Here is a 22253-nt window from a genome sequence, read left to right on the forward strand (position 1 = left end):
TAAGGGTGGGGGTGTGTGGGGGCTCCAGAAGCAGTTTTGACTTCTTTCAACTGTTTGCCTCAGTTAATTTCAAAGTAGTATTTTGCAAAGAGGCAAATCTAGAATCCTGACATTTGGGAGCCTCAAGGTACCAATTAAAATAGACATCTGAGGGGCGCCTGGGTGGCTCAGTGGGTTAAAGCCTTTGCCTCCGGCTCAGGTCGTGATCTCAGGGTCCTGGGATCGAGCCCCGCATCAGGCTCTTGGCTCACCAGGGAGCCTGCTTCTCTCTCTCTCTTTCTCTCTCTGCCTGCCTCTCTACTTGTAATGTCTGTCCGTCAAATAAATAAATAAAATCTTAAAAAAAAAAAAAAAATTGACATCCAGGGCATCTGGGTGGCTCAGTGGGTTAAAGCCTCTCCCTTCGGCTCAGGTCATGATCCCAGGGTCCTGGGATAGAGCCCCGCATCAGGCTCTCTGCTCAGTTGGGAGCCTGCTTCCTCCTCCTCTCTCTCTCTGCCTGCCTCTCTGCATACTGTGATCTGTCTGTCAAATAAATAAATAGAATCTTTAAAAAAAAAAAAAATAGACATCCCCTTCAGTTTTTTACCCTTTTTAGGGGCTACAGCTTCCTAATTTAGAGTAAAACAAGTTTGGGGAGAAAAACTTCCTCATGGTCATTGACATTCTAAATTACTTTTAGTTAAGTTGGTCCACTTAGTTAGAAATGTACATGAGAAGGGAATGTATTTTTTATTTTTTATTTTATTTTTAGAGGGGAATGTAGTTTTTAAGCAGAAAAACCTGACCAGGGTCTCAGAAGAAGGCCATTTGTATGACTGGAATCTCATTTCTTATTTGTTCTCTAGAGCCAAAAGAAAAGTTCCTCAACAGCAGAGTTTCAATAGGAATAGCCTGGTCCCAAAGCAGTCAGACTGAAGGCCATCATAATTCCAACAGAACAGTAGATTCCTAAAAATGGAGTCAGACCAAAGGCCAAACAAGTACTCTCAGAAAGGACAAGACCTTAAAACAGGTCCCAAGTTTAAAGGGGGAAACTTACCCCCCAAAGACAGGGTCAGAAACCAGCAAGCCCGACTGACTCTGGGTCCCAGCACCTGCTCACTGCCCAGCCTTGCAGCTGTTGGGGGTCCCACTTCTGGTCACCAAATACTGTTAACCTGAGAAATAAAACTGCCACTGATTTCACCAGCAGTAGTGGGCTTTTCTTCCCGAATAGCAGAGAATTGTAATTCAGGACAAGCAAGTTAGGCAAAACCGTAGGAAGTTCACAGAACAAGGACTGCTGGGAGGTTAAAAGCAAGAAGCCCATTGCAGTAAACTGAGTATAGTGGCCTCTCATTGGCTGACTTTAAGAGTATGTCATTGGCTGGGTTGTTGCTGGGGCATGAGGAAAACCTTTTTTGCTCCTGCTGGGGTCATGAGGTAGTGAAGTACTGTCAGGCTTGTAGGGTATAGTTCTTCCTGTTGGGTCCGAAATTCATGAGCAGGCGTAGGGCAGGAGAGCGCCCCCTGCTGGCCACGACTCCATTCTAAGCAAAGTTTCCTTTTATTCTCATTGTATCAAAGTCTGGAGGAAATCAAAGGTTTATGTGAATTATTTCCCTTTTCTTAAAAAAAAAAAAAGATTATTCATTTTAGAGAGAGCAAGCGTGGGCTTGAATGAGAGGAGGGCAAAGGGAGAAAATCTTCAAGCGGATTCCCTTTTGAACCGGAAGCTAGCTGCAGGGGCTCCATCTCACAACCCTGAAATCATGACCTCAGGGGAAGCCCCGAGTTGGACACTTAACTGACGGAGCCACCCAGGAGCCCCATGTATGAATTAGTTCTTGAGAGAACAAGCTGGAGGCCAGGGTTCTGTTCACTGCACCTTTGTATTGGCAGTGACTTGTGGACATGGTTTGGCTTCTGTGGCCCTTTTCCTGGGGGCGTGTTCTGTTTTATTCTTTGTCCTGATTCTGATAATGGCTTCAGCTCTTGCCCTATGGAGGGCCTGTAGACGGCCCGTAACGTAGCGTCCTTGTTGGTTCCCAGTTCAAATACATGTGAGTCCTTTGCTCTTGACACCCCCAGGCCATACCCAGCCATGGGGGTGGGCTCTTCTAGATTTCACAGTGTGAGGGTTGGGGTGCAGCCTCTAGCTTTGCATGACTGACCCCCAAAGGCCGACAGGAGCACCTGGGACTGGGAGATGGGCACATCTGAGAATAATTGTTTTCTACAAATGTGTGTGGCTACCTGGTATGGAAAGGCATGACTTCCATCAATGCTGGTCTTGGCCTCCTTTTCACTTGCATGTGGGAGCCTCAACGTTGCCTCCTACAGAGGAGTTGGTTGTCTGTTCTTTTTTTTTTTTTAATCTCTACATTTAAGAACCAAGATAAAATTGCCAGATTTGGCTGTTTTTTACTGCACAAAATGACCGTTTGATTTGGTTCAACCTAATATGTGTAAACACACATATACATAGGGAGATACATTTTAAGGTAGTATTATATTGTTGATACTGTTCTTTAGAAACCATTGTTCAGGATCTCTCCTGAAGTTATATATATTCCACTTCTTGGGCATAATCTCTTTGAACTCAATCCCCAGTTGCCTTTTGTCCAGTCAGTTGTTTATGAGGGTTATTGTGGTTGGAATAAATGCCATAGAAGAGATTTAATCTTTTGTGTAATTGTCAAATATATATTCTCTTTCATTCTTTCTTTCTTGGCCACCAAATGCTAAGAAAACATTTTATTTTCAAAGCTTCTTTTTCTTTACATTTTATAAGAGTTCTTTCTGTATGAATGCCACTGAAACCATGTGGCCCGTGGCTAGAAGTGGTCTGCCTGGCTGTCTCTTACTCCTCACACCTTATTCTTCCATCCAGATAAGCTAGGATCAACCCAGTACACTACCTGCTTCTCAGCATAGTTATGTGGAACAGAAGAGATAATGTGAAGGCTCTGAGAATGGTTGTACGCTGAAGGAAGGCTTGTGTAGTAGTCGTATCAGTGGTCATAGTAATCACAAGAGAGTCCCTGAAAGCTTCTAGGTATACTTTATTAGCTAACTTTCTTCTCTCCTTTTATTTTTTTTAAGATTTATTTATTTATTTATTTGATAGACAGAGATCAAAGGTAGGCAGAGAGGCAGGCAGAGAGAGAGGGATGGGGAAGCAGGCTCCCTGCCGAGCAGAGAGCCCGATTTGGGGCTTGATCTCAGGACGCTGGGATCATGACCTGAACTGAAGGGAGAGGCTTTAACCCACTGAGCCACCCAGGCCCCCCTCTTCTCTCCTTTTAAAAAGATTTTATTTATTTATTTGCAAAAGTGTGCAGTGGAGGGGCAGTAGGGAGGGGCGGAGGGAAACCTAAGCAGACGCTGCACTGAGTCAGAGCCAACTTGGGGTTCAACCTCACGACCCTGAAATCACAACCTGAGCTGAAAACAAGAGTCAGACACTTAAACAACTATGCCACCCAGGTGCCCCAGCTAACTTTATTCTTGTAGGAAAAGCGCTAATGTAAGTATTTGCTTAGAAAGAATTCATGAATGACTGCCCTATTTGCCTGATCAATGAGGTCTTGTGATCACTGAGCTCTGAGTGGGAATGCTGAACTCTGAGGTTGGAGGACTGACCCTGGGGAGTTCTCAGTGCCTTGGTAAGTCTCCATGTTGAGGAAAATTTCACAGTCTGCTCACTTGGTTGCTTCCCAGGTTCCATGCTGAGAAAGGAGTATCCTGGGTGAGTGTGGCTGAGGTGTGAGCTTGACTTCTGTGGCTGGTGCACGCCTTAGAGCCAGGGCCCAGGATGGCACCCTTAATTCTCTCCTGAGGATCCCGGAGGGGGTGTCCCTGCAGAAAACAGCTGCCTACTCTGTGTGTATGTGTGTTCTCTTCCAGGCTGCTGACTTGGGACACCCACAAAGCCAGAAGCAAGTCGGAGCCTGCCAGACCACCTGTGCCATGGATTCTAAGGTCAGCTCTTGGGCTTCTCCTGGAGGAATGCTTTGGGAGGGGGAGTGAGTGTGGGAGCGAATGTGACCGGGGCCAGCTTGTTTGTCGTGTGTGTGCTGTCAGTGTGGACCCTGCTGACCCCTTCTCTGACAGTGCTGCGGGGAGAAGCCTCACATTCACAGCTTACTGGAGCACAGCAAAGAAGAAAGACCTTGCCTCCTCTTCCTCTTCCCTCTACCTTGTGCCTGGTTTCTCACAGGAAGGGCATGGCAACTTTCTGATTCAGGACCATTTGGAAGTTCTAGAGTTCTTGGAAGCAATCCTCCCAAGGTCATATTGGCCATTCTCCTGGCTTCAGCAGGATGGTACCTAAATGAGTTCTCTGTACTCTCCTTTTAACTAGCTGGATGAGAAAATCATGGCTTATCCAGTCAAAAGCTCTCTATTCATCTACTTCCTATATAGTTTTTCTGTTTCCCTTCTTTGCCAACTTCTGTAGAGGCCCCCAGCCCCAGAGGCTCCTCTGTGTCCATGCTGTGTGCAGCAGCCTTTGTCCTCACCCGCTATTGGGAGAGGTATCTGCAAAAAGTCCAAGGATGGTAAACTTGGTGGCCCACCGTTTCCGAATTCATAGCAACGCCTAGCCCCTGGCAGGTGCTCGAGGTGTAGTTGGATGCTCTCTTGAAGAGCGGAGACCGTGAGGCTTCTCAGCTGGGTATCCAGAGTGTCCGAGACATGGCAGGCTCAGCAGAGGTGGTAGCTGCTTGGCCAAAAGATTTCAGCAGCTCCTTTTGTCTGGATAAAGGTCTATTTTGGTATCCAGAATTCCCTTCCGTTCGGCACCTTTCCTGTCCATTCTGGTCTTCTCCGTGTATGTATATATGTATAAGGTTTCCTTTAGTTTTGCTTGTAGGGCAGGTCTACTGCTGTACTGTGGTTGATCTTACTTATTTAATTTTTTGTAAGTAGGCCTCACAGGGCTTGAACCCTGAGATCAAGACCTGAGCTGAGATCAAGAGTCAGTCACCACGTGCCCCTATTTATTTCTTTCTTTTAAGTAAATCCTACGCCTAAGTGGGGCTCGAACTCAGGATGCTGAGATAAAGAGCTGCGTGCTCTACCTACTGAGTTAGCTGGGTGCCCCCATTCTTGTCCCTTTTAACTTGGCATCTGTTGTGTCCTTTCCTATATTGTGGAGATGTCTGCCTTAGAACAGCATTGCTATGTCATGCTGTGTGGCTCTTGAACTTCCACGAGTGCTTTTGTCCACCTTGTCCATCTCTCCTGAAAACCTTCCAGTGGAGGAAGGGGGATAGAATTACTCCCAGTGTTTTCTCGTTTTCAAGGTGAGAAAACAAAGATGCACAAGTTGCCCAGTGTCCCATAGAGCTGGGGTTCACAGTGAAACCCTGAACAATTTCCTCTTACATTTCAGAGTTTGGCCCCCATCACAGTTTTCATCCTGTTGTAGATTTTTCTAACTTTTTTTCTTTGGAGGCTTTTCCAGTTTTTAAAAATTTGTGGCAGAATACATAGCATAAATTTTACCATTTTAACCTTTTTTAAGAACACAGTTCACCAGCATGAAGCACATTCATGTTGTGGTGACACCATCACCACCATCCACCTCCAGAACTTTTCACCTGTTCAGCTGAAACTCTGTCCCTTTTAAATAGTAACTCCCATCCTGCTGTTCCCATTTGTGGCAGCTCCCTCCACTCTCTGTCTCTGAATCTGACTACTCTCGGTCCCTCAGAGAAGTGGAGTCAAGCAATATTTGTCCTATTGTGTGTCTGACTTACTGCACTGAACACCATGTCTTTGTGTTGGTTTTGGTTTTTCGTTTTTTTTTTTTTTTTTTTAAACTGCTACGGTACCGTTCATGCACATTTTAGCACTTTTTAAAAAATTTTTTTAAATTTTGAAAATATTTTATTTATTTATTTGTTTATTTGACAGAGAGGAGAGAGCACAAGCAGGGGGAGCAGCAGAGGGAGAGGGAGAAACAGGCTCCCTACTGAGCAGGGAGCCTGACATGGGGCTCGATCTCAGGACCCTGGGATCATGACCTGAGCCGAAGGTGGACACTCAACCAGGCGCCCCCATTTTAGCATTCTTTGATTTTTTTTCTTTATATTTAGAGAAACAAAATAAGTGCAGTTGGTTTAGGTTTTTGTTGTTGTTGTTGTTTTTAACTGTATGGTGCTGTTTTTGCCAGGTTTAGGCACCTGGATTGTTCTAGTTTGTTAAAACACATTGGATAGCTTTCCATTTTTTTTCTCTACTCTGAAACTGATTTTATAGCATGAGATTTACTTTTACATATCTCCCTTTTTTTTTTTTTAAAGATTTATTTATTTGAGAGCATGAGTGGAATGGGCAGAAGAGGGAGAGACTCTCAAGCAGACTCCCCACTGAGTGTGGAGCCCAACGTGGGGCTTCATCCCATGACCCTGAGGTTCATGATTTGAGACGGAACCAAAAGCCGGTTGCTTAATTGAGCCACCTCGGTGTCCCTTTATCATTTTTCTTAATATGCTTTTTCCTGTGATTTAGTAGGATAGATGGCTGTCAAATCATATGTCTTTCCAGACATCCATTTCAACTTTTATCACTGGAAGATCAGAAAGAGTCACAGATGGGCACCTGGGTAGCACAGTAAGTTGAGCGTCCAACTCAGCTCAGGTGGGGAGATCCAACCTCATGTCAGGCCCCAGGCTCAGTTTGGAGTCTGCTTGAGATTCTGTCTTCCTCTGGCCCTCCTGCTCATTTGTTCATTCATTCTCTCTTTCTCTCTCTTAAATGAATATGTAAATCTTTTTTTTTTTAAGGTCCCAGTTTCAAACTTGATTTCTCACAAGCTCTGTTTGTTTTTGGAATTAAATACTATTAGCTCTAAGCCCACCAGGTTTAGTATAGCCTGTTCTTGACTTGTGCCTATCTATCAGTGTCTATCCAGCTGCTTTTCAGGGGGGACTGAGCATCCACAATCCAGCCCCAGCCCTCCTTTCTTCTCTCCAGGCCAAGACATCTCCTTCAGGTAGAAATGAAGGGTGTTCTTGAGTTTCTGAGCTGTCTTGTGCCTCCTGGCCTCAATATACCGAATTGTAAGAATCTGATATAGTAGAGCTTTTATATGATATTTCCCCCCTTTTAAGAAATAATTCTGGAGAAAGAAAGGCTGAATCACAATACATAAGCATCTTGTTTTTTGCATTTCATTTATTTAAAACAATCTGCCCTCTACAAACTGTCCTTAAAGTTTTTTGAAATTTTTTAATGAAAAATTTTCAGAACTTAGAAGACAAATAAATGTTACCAGCACCTTCATCTTCTTCTGCTGAGCTTCTCTTATAGCCAAGTATGTGCCTGTTACATTTTCCTGGGTGATCTCAGTATCCCCAGCCTTCTGGATGATTCCCTTGCTCATCCTAGGTCTTTGCTTGCTCCAAGCACAGCTGGCTGCTGGGGTAGAAGCACTCACCTTTGTTTGCCAAGAACACTGTCCCAGGACAGTCAGTACCCCAGAAACAACCCTCCTGGCTCCCAGAGAGCAGATGCTGAGCTGAGCTCCCACAGCAAGTGGTGCTGGCAAATGAGGGGCTGAGCCCCTTGTGTGAGAGCAGGAGCCATCCCCATACATCTGTATTGTGGTGAAGGTCCATATCCTCCTGAAGCAAACCAAGCCTGCCCAAAGGGAGGCATTATCTGTGGTCATTACTGCCCAGGATTTATGGAAAATGGGCTGTCATACAATGCATCTTAGCCCACAAAGGAGACTGTGAAGAATAAAGAGCTTCTAACTGCTGGTTGCATAGCTGATCGGGTGGGCTGAAGGTGCTAAAATAGACATGGGAGTTAGCCAAAGCATGCAGGTGTAAGGATGGCATCCAGTTGATATTTGCTGACTTCCCTAAACAGCCTTTGGACCTTCTTCCTCCAAAAGCAAGCTCACCCCAGGTCAGTGTTTTCAGGATGTCATGCAAATGTCTGCAGACTTAGAACTTTTTCTTTGGCACCTACGGGGGGCACTGCTTAAAGCAGGCACTGACTGCAGACTTGGCCTCTGCCCACTGTCTGTCGGGCCCACAGGGTCATTCGGACATCTTGGCCCAGTAAGCTATTTGAGGCCCAGCTGTCCCCAGAGCTCCTGCCAAGCTCAGCTGCAGGCAGGGCCTCTGGGCCTGGCCTGGGTTCCTACATGTCTCTCTGACTCCCTTTTTATCTTAGGTCAGCAATGGTTCAGGCCTCCAGGATGAGCGCATCACGAACTTGCTGGTGTTTGGCTTCCTCCAAAGTTACTCCGACTCTAATTTCCACAAAGAGTTGGAGGTCCTGGGCCGGGAACTGCCCGTGCCAGCTCACCTGCAGGAGGAGCAAGACGATGGGCTGCAGACAGACGGCAACCGCTGTGGCCACTTCCTGGCGAGTGAGGAGAGAGGTAGGCATCTGACTGCAGCCTCTGCCCCAGATCTGGGCTTGCTGTCTCCAGAAACCTGTAAAGAACCCAAGTTCTGGAAGGGAGCTTGGGGCTGTCTCCCACCTTGTGTCAGTCCATCATAGATGTTTGTGTCATATGGTGGCTTGATCTGGACCTGACGACGCCAGTGACACAGGCCTGATTGAGTTTCCACTTAGTTGATTTCCGGACTGCACCTCTCCTCACCCTCATCCCTGTGCTATCCCTTCCAAGTGCACTTTTTACCCTTCTCTGCCATTGGTGCAGCCTCCACAGATGGAGGCTATCCTGAGTTGAAGGCTGAGGGAGCAGGGCTGGGAAGCATGTTCAAAATCAGCCTCTCCTGGATTCTGAGCACATTAGAATTCCATGAGGAACATTTTCATAATGCGTAGTCCTTGGGCCCGACTCCAGCTGCCCGAACCAGTGTGCTCTAGGGTGGTAAGACTCCCAGGTGTCTATGAGGTATATGCCCTGGTGAGAATCACTGCCCTAAAAGCCTAAGGTGACTCGTGAAGACCTGGACCCAGGCCTCCCAACCTAGCAGAGAGCCGAGTCAAATCCTTCCTCCTGTGGCCCAGCAATCTCCCAGCATTGGATATTGCACTGCCCTCTGGTGGCCATGGGGCAGACCGACAGCTGATCCAGCCTTTGGACCTCCAGCTCTATCTTAACTTGGGTGGATGGAATATGGCCAGAGTTACCCACGAGCCAGGGTGTGCCAAAGACTTTCTGTGGTTTAGAGCCCAGGCAAGTTTAGGGGTGGCCCTAGACTTAAGTTAGAGCAACTGGTCCTCTCTGTAAAGGCTTAGGGAGGGCATGGGGGCAGGAATGGCTTGGTTCTCAGAAGCTGCTGCAGGGGTAACTGCAACCAGAGGCTCCCGCCTGAGCTGTCCTTTGCTCTTCCGTACCATTCCTTGCCCTTAGACTGCAAAGCCTGGCTTCACTCAAAGGGCATTTGTAAAAGTGATTATGGGGCTGTATACCATCCCTCACCTCTGGTAGAAAACTGGCCTGTGGGTTAAGTACCTGACAAGATTTGGAAGCAAAAGGCAGAATAGAGGCTCTGTTTACCACAGTTCCATTGGTGAATTAATTTACTCAGCTGAATACTGATTGAATCTGCCAGGACTCCTGAAGTTTGCTGGAACAAAGCAGAAAGGCTCAGAGAGGTCAGTGAGGCCATGAGTGCAGCGGGAGCTCTGGGGAGTCAGGAGAGTCTGGTTGGCTGGAACTGCAGTTGAGCTGGCTTGTGGAGGAAGGGGTACATTTTGGTTCTTTGGAAACTGGTAAGAGGCGATGGTAACAGCATCAGCAGACACTTGCAGGCGGAAAGACTGTTGAAAGGTCGTGTGAATAGTTGGGTTTGGCTAGTGTGTTTGGAGGGAATAGTACAAGTTAAGGTCCAAGGTGTTTTGAGGCTGGGCTTCAGCTTGTCACTTCAGCAGCTGTGAGCCCATGAAGGAGTAGAGAAGTGACATCCTAGCCATGCTCCACGGGTCATGGTGAAGACCAGTGAGGGGCAGGTGAAATGCTGAGGGCACAGTGTCCCAACTAGTGCCCCCGACCCCCTCAGAGCCTCTTTCACTCTTGCACCTCCATGCCCAGCTTGCCACAGCATATCATGGAGAGTGGGCAAGGGCCTGGCAGGCAGCGAGAGGAGGCTTGGAGCTTGCCATCATGACCCAGGTGAGAGCTGGCAGAGAATCCATACCTGGGTGGGGGCGCTGGTGACAGTAGGGCGGACAGGGGTGTCTGTGCTCTGAGATAAGACGGGACACCTACTTGCATCACATGATGTGATAGCTGCAAGCACTGCAGAGGTTGAGATGTCAATCCTGGGTAAATAAGAAGCTAGAGTGAAGGTGCAGACACAGAAAAAAATAGATTTCATAGGGGAAATAACCACAACTGGCATTTATTGAGAACTTACTAGGAGCTTGGTACAGGATACGTTCATTGACTCATTAATTTGTGCATTTTATTGAGCACCTCCTGTGTGCCTTGCCTGTTTTCAGTGCTGTGTATTTCAGTAAACAAAACATTTAAGAATCAGAGCTCTTGGGGTGCCTGGGTGGCTCAGTGGGTTAAAGCTTCTGCCTTCGGCTCAAGTCATGATCCCAGAGTCCTGGGATCGAGCCCCACATCGGGCTCTCTGCTCGGCGGGGAGCCTGCTTCCCTTCCTCTCTCTCTGCCTGCCTCTCTGCCTACCTGTCATCTCTGTCAAATAAATAAATAAAATCTTAAAAAAAAAAAACCAACAAAAAAGAATAACTCTTAGGAAGCTTACCTTCTGACAAGGGACTCAGACCAAGAACATAGATAAATGGTGTAGTAGTGAGTGCTGAGGGAGGAAAAAGAGGGGAGAGGGCAGATGGCAGGGCAAGCAGGGTTGGTCTCAGACAGAGAGAAGGAGCTGCCCTTTCTGGCAGATGAGCGGCTGTAACTCGGGCTGGCAGCAGAGCCTCGGCCCTTATGGAGGCTGACACCTGTTATGTGATGGGGCAGAGAACTGGCAGCCAGGAAGGGTGCCATCAGATTCATGCCTCAGCCGCCCATGGTCACAGATGCCCTGGTGTCACTGTCCTTTTCACAAGCAAATGTTGACTCTGTGTGCAGGGAGGGACCTGCTTCTCCAATCTTTCTGCTCACTTAGACCCTTTCCTGGCCCCAGTACCCTGCCCCGGCTGCCCTCAGCTGCAGGTTTCAGGTCTTCACACTGCAGCTCTTCTAGAATAGACCACATGCTCAGCAAGCCCACTGCGGTGAGCTGTACGAATGGGCTCACTGTCTTCCAAAGCAGAATCCCTTTCTATTTCTGGTACGGGGTGGAGTGGGAGGGGTCAGACAGGGCCTTTGTCTGAATCCGCTGTGTCTCTGTGCCCCTGCCTGAACATTTAGATTCTCAGGGTCAAGAGGAAATCATTCAGGATATCGCCAGGCAGCTCGCCAAAATAGGGGACGATATGGATCGCAGCATCCACCCAGGACTGGTGAATAACCTGGCAACACAGTTCATGAATAGGAGACTGTCGGAAGAAGTAAGTGAGAAAATCCACCACTGCCTTTTCTGGGTTAGTCAGGAAGTATGAGAACTTTTTTCAGTGGTCAGGTTTTTTAAAATTTTAATTCCAGTGTAGTTAACGTCGACTTATATTAGTTTCAGGTATACAATATAGTGATTCGATAGTTCTATATATGACTCAGTGAACATCAAGATAAGGGTGCTCTTAATCTCCTTCACCTATTTCACCCATCCCCCACCCACCTCCCCTGGTAACCAGTGGTTTGTTCTCTATAGTAAGAATCTGTTTTTTAGTTTGTCTCTTTTCCCCCTTTGTTTGTTTTGTTTCTTCAATTCTACATATAAGCCAAATCATACTTGTTTGATTTATGGCTTCTACATATAAGCCATATCTTATTTGTTTTTCTTGACTGGGTTACTTCACAGCGTAATATTCTGTAGCTCCATCCATGTTTTTGCAAATGACAAGCATTCATTCTTTTTTATGGCTGAATAATATTCCATGGCATATATACCATATCTTTTCAAAAAAATTTTATTAACATATAATGTATTATTTGCTTCAGGAGTACAGGTCTGTGAATCATCGGTCTTACACAATTCATAGCACTCACCATAGCACATACCCTCCACAATGTCCATCACTCAGCCACCCTATCCCTACTTTCCCACCCCCCAGCACCCCTCAGTTTGTCTCCTGAGATTGAGTCTCATGGTTTGTCTCCCTTCCCCATCACTTCTTGTCTTACTTTTTCTCTCCCTACCCCCACGATCCCCTGCCCTGCCTCTCAAATTCCTCATATCAGAGAGAACATATAATTGTCTTTCTCTGGTTGACTTACTTTGCTTAGCATAATAACCCCTAGTTCCATCCACATCGTTGTACATGTCAAGATTTGGGGGTTTTTTGATGGCTACATAGTATTCCACTGTATATATATACCACATCTTCTTTATCCATTCATCTGTTGATGGATATCTAGGTTCTTTCCATAGTTTGGCTATTATGGACATTGCTGCTATAAACTTTCGTGTACACGTGTCCCTTCGGATCTCTACATTTGTATTTTTAGGGTAAATACCCAGTAGTGCAATTGCTGGGCCGTAGGGTAGCTCTATTTTCAACTTTTTGAGGAACCTCCATCCTGTTTTCCAGAGTGGCTGCACCAGATTGCATTCCCACCAACAGCATAGGAGGGTTCCTCTTTTTCCGCATCCTCACCAATACCTGTTGTTTCCTTACTGGTTAATTTTAGCCATTCTGACTGGTGTGAGGTGGTATCTCACTGTATACCACATCTTCTTTATCCATTTATCAATTGATCGACACTTGGGCTGCTTCCATAATCTGGCTATTGTAGATAATGCTGCTATAAAAATCCCTTCGATTAGTGTTTTTGTATTCTTTGGGTAAGTGTCCAGTAGTGCAATTACTGGGGCACAGGGTAGCTCTATTTTTAATTTTTTGAGGAACCTCCATACATTATCCAGAGTGGCTGCACCAGTTTGCGTTCCCACCAGCTGTGCACAAGAGTTCCTTTTTTTCGGGACGCCTGGGTGGCTCAGTTGGTTAAGCAGCTGCCTTCGGCTCAGGTCATGATCCCAGCGTCCTGGGATGGAGTCCCACATCAGGCTCCTTGCTCCTCAGGGAGCCTGCTTCTCCCTCTCCCTCTGACTCTGCCTTCCACTCTGTCTGCCTGTGCTCGCTCTCGCTCTCTCTCTGACAAATAAATAAATAAAATCTTTAAAAAAAAAAAATAAAAGAGTTCCTTTTTCTCTGTATCTTCACCAACATCTGTTGTTTCCTTTGTTGCTGATTTTAGTCATTCTGGCAGGTGTGAGGTGATATCTCATTGTAGTTTTGATTTGCATTTCCCTGATGATAAGTGACGTTGAGCATCTTTTCTGTTGGCCATCTGTAGGTCTTCTTTGGAAAAGATGGCCATCTGTAGGTCTTCTTTGGAAAAATGTCTGTTTATGTCTTCTGCCCTTTTTGAATTGGATTCTTTGTTTTTTAGGGTTGTATAAGTTCTTTATATATTTTGGATAATAATCCTTTATCAGATATCTCATTTACAAATATCTACTCCCATTCAGTAGGTTGTCTTTTAATGTTCAGTTGTTAATTAAACCATCGAGGTCTGTCCTCTCTCTCCTCTCAGACAGACCAGTGTCCAGTGAGGTGCCTCAATTCATGACTCCCTACAAAACAACTGGAAATAGAATCATAGCATGGTTAATTGTCTTTCAGAAGAATCAACTTACTTGACATTTAGGAAACTTGAACCTTAAGTCAGAGTCAAGCAGATTAACAAATCTAAGCAGATTAACAAAATGTATATGACTCTTCCACAAATAACTTATTCTTTGTTCAGTTTCAGAGAGTTGAATAACAATGTAAGTAGAGAATGTCAAGACACAAGAAAAGTGAATAAATAAATTATTTAGCCTGCTACTCTTAACTTGATGGTTATAATCAATACACATATACTAACAGAGCTTCCAACCCTTACTGGTACCTTATAAGGTACTCTGCCCTTCCTGAAGAAACATAGTGGGAGAGAGAACTGTCCCAAGGCTATTAAATATATGTCTATAGGAGTTCAGAGGAGAGAAGGGTTCCATCCTTTGACTACCAGATGAAAATGCAAATGCTCCTCACTACACAGAAATGTATTTGTCCTCCAAGTTTCAGTCAGCCAGGTCAGCCTCTACCTGCAAGCAGGTCTCCACTCCAGGGATCTCTCCTCTGGAGTTCTCCAGCAGCTGTCATAGACTTGGTAATGTGTTCTGCCTTAGGCCCTCTCCCACAGTGTTAACTGAACTTTGCATCTGAGTTGATGAGCTTGAAGGTCCTTTGGGTCTAATGGTCTATGGACTGCCCCTGCCACCTAGGCTAGGTGAGAATGGCACATTTAGGCCCCTTCATCCCCTTCCCTGGAGCTAGGTCTGCACCAGTAAGATAGGTCTAAGACATCTTGGGTAGTTAACTAATTCTTGACTTCAAGTAAGTGCCTTAGAGGCAGGGAAGGACTTGGGCTTCTTCAGTTCCATTGTCTAAATTTTACACACATGCCCCACAAAAATGGATTTGGTGAATGAGTGTCCAGCTGCGGGGAATGTGCCCAGTCTCCCTTTTTCATTGTCTCTCAAAATTAAATCATTTCTCATTCTCTTTTCCAACCTCCTCAGCTGCTTAATACGTTCCTTCCTGTGAAATGAAAGCACGCTTCCTTCTACTTAACATTGGAGGACTGTTTTCCTCTCATAGGCAGATATTAGTAAACTTGGTGCTGTGTGACCCTGTTTTCACCCCTGCAGGACAGAAGGCAGTGCCTCGCTGCTGCGCTGGAGCGGGTCATGCAGACTTACCCTACAGACATGGAAGATGAGAAGACCATGCTGATATTGGCCATGTTCTTGGCCAAAAAGGTGGCCGATCACACACCATCCTTGCTCCGTGAAGTCTTTCGCACAACAGTGAACTTTATTAACCAGAACCTGTTCACCTACGTGAGGAACTTAGTCAGAAATGTAAGAACCAATGATGTCAGCTCGTTGGCATTTCACTAAATCCTCTTGGTTTCTGCCTGTTCCCTTTAAGGTTTGGAAACCCAATAGAACTCTGCTACAGGACTTCTGTCATCCTTTCTCCCTCTGTTCTAGTGACCAAACCACAAGAAAGGCTTTGGGATCTTCTTGCTTAGGTAGAAAGGCTTGGGTTTGCTTCTGTGAGAAAGTTGTATTGTAGAGGGTGGTAATGACCTTTTGAGCTCCATCAACGTTATTTTTAAGACGAGCTACTATCCGAACATACTTCATAGGTATACTATGCTATACTATTGCTCGAATCAGAATAGGATGGTGTAGGTGGGAGTGGAGCATGAAAGAAGGTGTATCCTCAGCTGAGCTGCTTCCATCTGCTCTCACCTTGTCACAAACATGAAGTATAATTTACTTTTTTTAAAAAAGATTTTATTTATTTGAGAGAGAGAGAGCACAAGCTGGGAGGGAGGGGCAGAGAGAGAAGCAGGCTCCCCGATGAGCAGGGAGCCTGAGGCTTGATCCCAGGACCCTGGGATTTTGACCTGAGCTACCAGGTGCCCATAATTTACATTACCAAACAGGATGCTGGGGAGAGACCAAAACAGTCAAAGGGGAGAAAAACTAAAATCTTCTCCATAAAACCTGTCCAAGATATTAAAAATAAGTTCTTTATGATGCTGCCCAAGAAGGGCCAATTCTTAAAGTTTGTTGCTTCACTTTAACTGGAAATTAAGTAGATGTATCTTACTGTAAATTTGAAAATAATAGCAAATGTTTGGGATTTTGTGTGTCAGAGATATAACCCAGGTATCTAACCCTGTTAATATTTACTGGTAAGTCTCAACACCTTTTTTGTATCTGCCATGGCCTTCATACACGCCAGCATTTTTCTAAGCTTTTTTTTTTTTTCTTGAGAGAGAGACTGCACGCAAGTTGGGGGGAGGAGTGGAGGGAGAAGAAGACTAGTAAGTAGGCTCCATGCCCAGTGCAGAGCCTGATGCAGGGCTCAATCTCATGACCTGAGCCAAAATCAAGAGTTGGAACAATGGACTAAGCCACCCAGGTACCCCTATGCCAGCATTTTAAAAGAGGAGAATGAATATAAATCTTCAATCAAGTATATTAAGTCAAGCTGAGTTATTAAGAAGAAGGTAAGCCTGAGAATGTTCCTGGACAGCTTTCAACAACAACCATCTAAAGGGGGAAAAGTGAGCAAGATGTCATGGCAATCTTTATTAACAGCTTACTAAATACTGAAGGGATGAGGGGCCCCTGGGTGATTCAGTCAGTTAAGTGCCTGCCTTCAGCTCTGGTCATGATCCCGGGGTCCTGGGATAGAGCCCCACATCAGGCTTCCTGCTCAGCGGGGAGTCCTCTGCCCCTCCCCCAACTCGTTATCTCTCTCTCAAAAAAATAAATAAAATCATTTAAAAAAAGTACTGAGGGAATGAAAAAGAATCTCCATTCCTCAGACCCACTAAGGTGCTTCTTGGTACTGTAAGTGACTCAACAGATGTGAAGATCTAGATCTCAGCACCTGGGAAGCCTGTTTCTGTGGTTGCTCCCATCTAGGAGGATACAGGGCTCAAAGGATGACAGGACTTCAGAGACTCCAGAGTGTGTACAAAACTTAGCTTCACTTCTGTTGATTGTGGCTCCAGAGTCCTTAAGAACTGAATCCTGGTTTGTGAATTAGACTGCTTAATTCCGGCTTTTTTTCCTTTCCTGCTGTAGGAGATGGACTGAGTGGACACCTCTGCCGAAGCAAGACTGGTTAAAACTTGATATGATGACAACAAAGCAGCTGCCTCTAGCCGAGATGGAGCTATAGCCACTTAAAGTTCTTAGAGAAGATACTCATGAGATAATAGCTATTTATTTCTATTTTAAAGATGTTTTACGCTTGTGATCCATTTAGACATCTTTACATTAACATACTTGAATGGAAATATTGCACATTGTTGAATGAGTTTCATACCATCTTCTAAACCACTACACATTGTGCATTTATCTCATTTCAGTTGTACTGTTCTTCACTTGAAAATTAAATTTAAGAACAGATTGTAAGACAGAAAAAAACCACAATGTTTTTTTGTTGTTGTTAAAAAAAAAAAAACTTTACTATTTGTTAAAGTGGAACCTTGCGGCATGGTCTTATAGCAGGCAAGATTGGGTTTGAGGAGAGCAAGGACTGGAGACGGATGCATATAGCCTCACAAATGAAAAATTCTTCTCAAAGTAGGGAACATTGTAATACTAAGGAAATAACAATCTTCCCATTTAAAAATCAACCACTGTTGTTACCGTGCATATGACCCTTTGGGGAAGCATATGGACAAGAGTAATTAGGTACGGAAAAATAACTTTCTTGTTACCAAAAACACTTTTCTGTTCCTTGAGAGTTTAATCAGAGGGGAAAATGAGGGGCACGGGGGTGGCTTAGTCGGTGAAGTGGCTGCCTTTGGCTCAGGTCATGATCTTGGGGTCCTGAGATCAAGTCCTCCCTCTCCCTCTGTTCTCTCAAATAAATAAAATCTTAAAAAAAGAAAAAAAGAAAAAAGAAAAGAAAATGACTGCACTGTTCAGCATTAAATGCATACCACACCAGGGCTGGGTTGCAACCTGGTTATCTACAATGTGTAGCAAATACTAAAAGCTGCGCAGTATGAAGGCCACCATTTGGAAATCAATCTTCTAATAACGCTGTTACGAATGTTTTGGAGTGAAAAAAATTTTTTTAAGGATGTATGAGGGAAACAAATCAAATCACACATACATACTCATCCATACATGTATCAAAGTGTTCAGATTCTCACTAGGGAGAGATACTTTCTTCCAAAAGAAATAACTTAAATACCAAGAGTCAATGCTAAGGGAAAAGGGCTCTAAAACAAATCATCCCAGACTCTGTTGTAGTACAACTTTTCATAACACTTTCACCTGCCATTGTTTTTGCTTAAATTAACAGGCCACCATTTTAATTCAGTTTATACACACTTCTTGGTGTACTTTTTTTTTTTTTTTCAGGCCAAGTTAGAGTTTTTCAGCCCATAAAGCAAAATTATCACCTTTTGTCCCCAAGCTGGCATTATGAAGAGTCCATTGTATCAAAAACAAGTGGTCCAGTCTTGGGCACATCTCAGCCACAATGACTCAGGCATATCCTGGAAGTTGGTGGATTTTACACTGGGAAAATAATCCTCTTGGATAGAAAATTTTAATTGAGATGTTTCATCCTGTCTTTTAAATATTTGAATTAAGTGATGGAAATTCCTTGGTTAAAGAGAAACAACTTTCTTCTCCAGGAGATGCTTGGCATATTTGAAAATCAGATGGACTATTCATCTGATCAGAAGGTCCAATCATTCCTGATCTCACCAGACAGGATCCAGAACTGCAGAGATGCTCAGGGCTGCCTTAAAGGGTCACAGCGCCAAAGCCTGCTATTATTTCCGCAATTTCATTGCTCACTGGGAAACTGAAAAGGGAGTGTCCTTTGGATGTTACGATCATGTTTTCAGAACCCGAGGGCAAAGCAAGTAAGTGGGTACTTACGAAGACCACAAGATTTTCTGAAATGATCCCTCCGAAGTCAGGGCATAAGGTTACCATATGAATAGAAAGAGGAGTCCATCAATTATCTTCAGATCTCACTTTATTTTAACTTCCAATGTGTTCTCCCCAACACACTGTGCCTAACAAAGCACAATTCATAGATAGGAATTTTGTTCCTTTCCCCTGATGAAGAGTTGACTGGCCAAAAGGCCAGGAGGGAAAAGGAGCCAGAATAACCCACATAAATGGAGCAAACCAGAGCTGTGAATGAGGAGAGCTAATGGAAATTCATACAGAAAAAGAAAATATGTGCAATTATGTGAAATGCTTAGGTAAGTTACCAAAATTACCATTTAATTCCAGTAATTTTGAGGAGATGAGAGCATTGGAACCAATAATACATTGAACTCAGTCAAGGAATGAGGTAGGAAGAGGCACTTTTAATATGAAGAAAAAGAGAAATGGAAGACTAGGTAGGATAGCAGGAAAAACACAGGTCTAGGGAAAAAAAAATTCTATCTTTTCCTTTGGTGCTGGCCAAGGACCAATCTATGTAATAGGATAGCTAGAAATCAGGAACCAGGTTATTCCGGACTCTGAAATAGGAAAGATTGTACTGCAACTTCCTTTTATTCCTGGAACATAGTAAAATGTCAGAACTTTTGTTTATAATAATACACCGATTAGCCAATTTCTCCTAGTGGTGCAAAGAGCACTCACTGAGCAAGATTACTACAAAATTTCCCTTAAGAAGCTGAGAAGGGGGCAGGGATCACCTTAAGCCAGCTGTTGCTTTTTAACTTATTACAAGGCCTTGAAAATATCCCTGAGAACATTTCCAACCTGAGCTTACGACTGGAGCAACTGCCTGGCTAGAGCTATTGCAATGTAAACATTAACATGTAGAGAACCCTATTGGTTTCAATTCACAGGAACATGGCAAGCCAGGCAGAGGCTAAATAGTCTTCTGTAAATAAAAGGAAGACACGCTATATTACTTTAGTTAAATGACTGACCATTTCCACTCTATGGAGCTGTGTATATGAGGTAACTAAGAAATAGTGGCTAAATTTTAAGAAATGTGTGTTCTATAGCCAAGGCTATTATTAACTTTACATTCCCTAGTGTGCTGTGGAATAGAACAGAAGATTTTTCACTGGAAAGTCCCCTACTGTCAGCTTCTGAGCAAGATGTGCCTGGCCAGCTCTCTCAAGCTGCTGACCTCTTGGGTCTTGAGAGGCCAAGCAATGCTCAGAGGTATCCCCCACTTCGCAATTCCTGGCATAGGCAGGAGAAAAGGAAAAGAAGGAACAGATGAAGGGAGAGAAAGTGTCAAGGTGCTGCCTTCAAATTCACTGGAAGATTCCCGTGTCAGACTGGTTTACCCTTGTTGATGAGCAGAAAGATGTACTATCTGACATGTTAGCTGAAAAAGCTAACAAAAGATCTGTATCAGCAGTAACTGCTAATTCTGTAGCCAGAAGGCATCTCCTTCAGTATTTAAGGGGAAAATACCTGGTATAATCAGAAGTTGGGAATAACCCTGGACATAAACTTCGAACATGCTCACTACTTAGGACTATGCCATACCATTGTACAAATCAAGAAAAGTCTCCCTTCAGTTGGCTGCCCTAGTGCAGTGTATGACTGGCACAACCATTTGTCAGGAGCCTAGCAGCCCTGCTTGACAGGGTCACAAAAATGGTAAAAACCAAGAAAAGCGGGCGCCTGGGTGGCTCAGTGGGTTAAAGCCTCTGCCTTCAGCTCAGGTCATGATCCCGGGATCCTGGGATCGAGTCCCACATCGGGCTCTCTGCACGGCAGGGAGCCTGCTTCCCTTCCTCTCTCTCTGTCTGCCTCTCTGCCTACTTGTGATCTCTGTCAAATGAATAAATAAAATCTTAAAAAACAAAACAAAACAAAAAAAAAAAAAACAAGAAAAGCACTAGACTTGGAGTCAGAAATAATTCATAACCTCGCCTTTGCCTCTCCTATGCTAGAAGACCTTTGAAAAGTCATTAAACTCTGAGGTTTCCTCACTCTGTAAACTGGGGAGAAGGAATATGAATAGAATTCCAACTGTGAAGATAGACTAAGGTATGTGAGGGCGCTCTAGAGCAATCCCTGGCAAACTAAGTGTTCAACTATTTGTTAAAATGACCCACACTTTTTAAGGAAAAGGATAATACAGAAAAAATAGGTATCCTAAACTCAAACCCAACTCACAGTTGAACCTCCTAAGTGATGAATGGTAAAGCAGGAGGAGGTGATCACTAACGGCAGATCTCATTCCTCCTTTAAGAAAACTTCCCGTACCGTGTTGCTGAGTAGGGTAGCACCCCGTTATCCTCGGTGGTGGATGCCTGAAACTGCAGGTCGTCCTGAGCCCTATATATGATTTTTCCTATATGTCCATCCCTGTGGTAAAGTTTAATTTATAAATTAGGCACAGTAAAGAGTAAAACAACAATAAAATAGAACAATTATAATAATATGCTGTAATGAGTTATGTGAATGTGGTCTCTCCCTCAGTGTCTTACTGCACTGATACTCACTCTTGTCCTGGCGTAAGATGCTAACGGGCCTATGCAATGAGATGAAGGGAGGTGAATGATCAGGCACTGTGACGAGGCATTATACTACTACTGACCTGAGGATACATCAGAAAGAGGATCGTTTGCTTCCGGACCATAGCGCCCGCGCGTAACCGAGCCACGGGAAATGAAGCTGCAGACAAGGGGACTACTGTCAGGCCTTTGAAGAAATTGGGCCAGAGGCCAGAAACTGTTTCTATAAGTAACCAGTCAACAGGCTCCCTATGAAACATGATCACCACCTCAAGTTCTTTGATAAATTTGTGCAAAAAGACCTCAGAAATTAAAAGAAAGGACGAAATGTTACCTAGAATACCTTTTTATTTCTGTAAAGCATCTCTTAAAATAATTTCAAAATGCTGTATGACACTTGTCCACATCATGCCTTTAGGGAAAAAAAGCAAGGAACATTACTTTGTATTATTATTAGAGAGAATTAGCACAAAGGCTGTGGACATTAATTTCCACAAGAAATTAATGGTAGCTGTGGATCAAAAAACCCCATCTCTGGGCTGTTAATTCCCCCAGGACAAACCCAGGGAGCAGCTGCATTTGACAGCAGAGATGGTACAGAAATGCAAGCAACAGAAGGTATCAAGTGGTCAGTGTATGAACTAGATGGCTTTTCCATTTCAGTTGCTTTTTGGTTTCTAGAAAGCTTGCTAGAGAACAGTGATGATTGCAAGAGTCCCCCTAAGGCACACTGTAGATACTGATTTCTTTGGGCCCAGAATTATTTTTTTTTTTTTTTTTTAAATATTTTTATTTATTTATTTGACAGAGAGAAATCACAAGTAGGCAGAGAGAGAGAGAGGAGGGAGCAGGCTCCCTGCTGAGCAGAGAGCCCGATGCGGGACTCGATCCCAGGACCCTGAGATCATGACCTGAGCCGAAGGCAGCGGCTTAACCCACTGAGCCACCCAGGCGCCCCCAGAATTATTATTTTAATACAGAGAGAATAAAATAGAATTCTTTAATTCTGGTATTTTTTCTCAAAAAATCTTCACTGGATTTTTGCCAAGTTTTCAGAAGTCATTACATTCAATAAAGCAATTAAGAAGAATTCTAGAGGACTTACACAAACTTTTTCTGAATAGTTCAAAGAATGAGGAATGAGGAGCGCCTGGGT

At 44.3% G+C, this 22253-nt stretch overlaps 1 protein-coding gene and 1 long non-coding RNA gene across 3 annotated transcripts in view; one reads left to right on the forward strand and one right to left on the reverse strand.

The window, feature by feature from the left end:
- BID (BH3 interacting domain death agonist) overlaps positions 1-17054 on the forward strand; it is a 47870-nt gene extending 30816 nt beyond the window's left edge. For both annotated transcript variants that reach the window (XM_059184312.1, XM_059184311.1), the window contains 5 exons: positions 3892-3966; positions 8176-8386; positions 11306-11445; positions 14751-14963; positions 16710-17054. In XM_059184312.1, coding sequence (XP_059040295.1) covers positions 3955-3966; positions 8176-8386; positions 11306-11445; positions 14751-14963; positions 16710-16721 — 588 coding nt within the window. In that variant the 5' untranslated portion in view covers positions 3892-3954 and the 3' untranslated portion in view covers positions 16722-17054. The remainder of the gene's footprint in view (positions 1-3891; positions 3967-8175; positions 8387-11305; positions 11446-14750; positions 14964-16709) is intronic.
- On the reverse strand, positions 11949-21861 carry LOC131838345 (uncharacterized). The gene is made up of 2 exons (XR_009356570.1): positions 18044-21861; positions 11949-13642 (listed from the first exon to the last, which is right to left on the reverse strand). It is a non-coding gene; the product is annotated as an uncharacterized LOC131838345 (long non-coding RNA).
- Between the last annotated feature and the right edge of the window lie 392 nt (positions 21862-22253).

This window comes from Mustela lutreola, chromosome 8 (genome assembly GCF_030435805.1).
Source record: "Mustela lutreola isolate mMusLut2 chromosome 8, mMusLut2.pri, whole genome shotgun sequence".
Lineage (NCBI taxonomy): Eukaryota > Metazoa > Chordata > Mammalia > Carnivora > Mustelidae > Mustela > Mustela lutreola.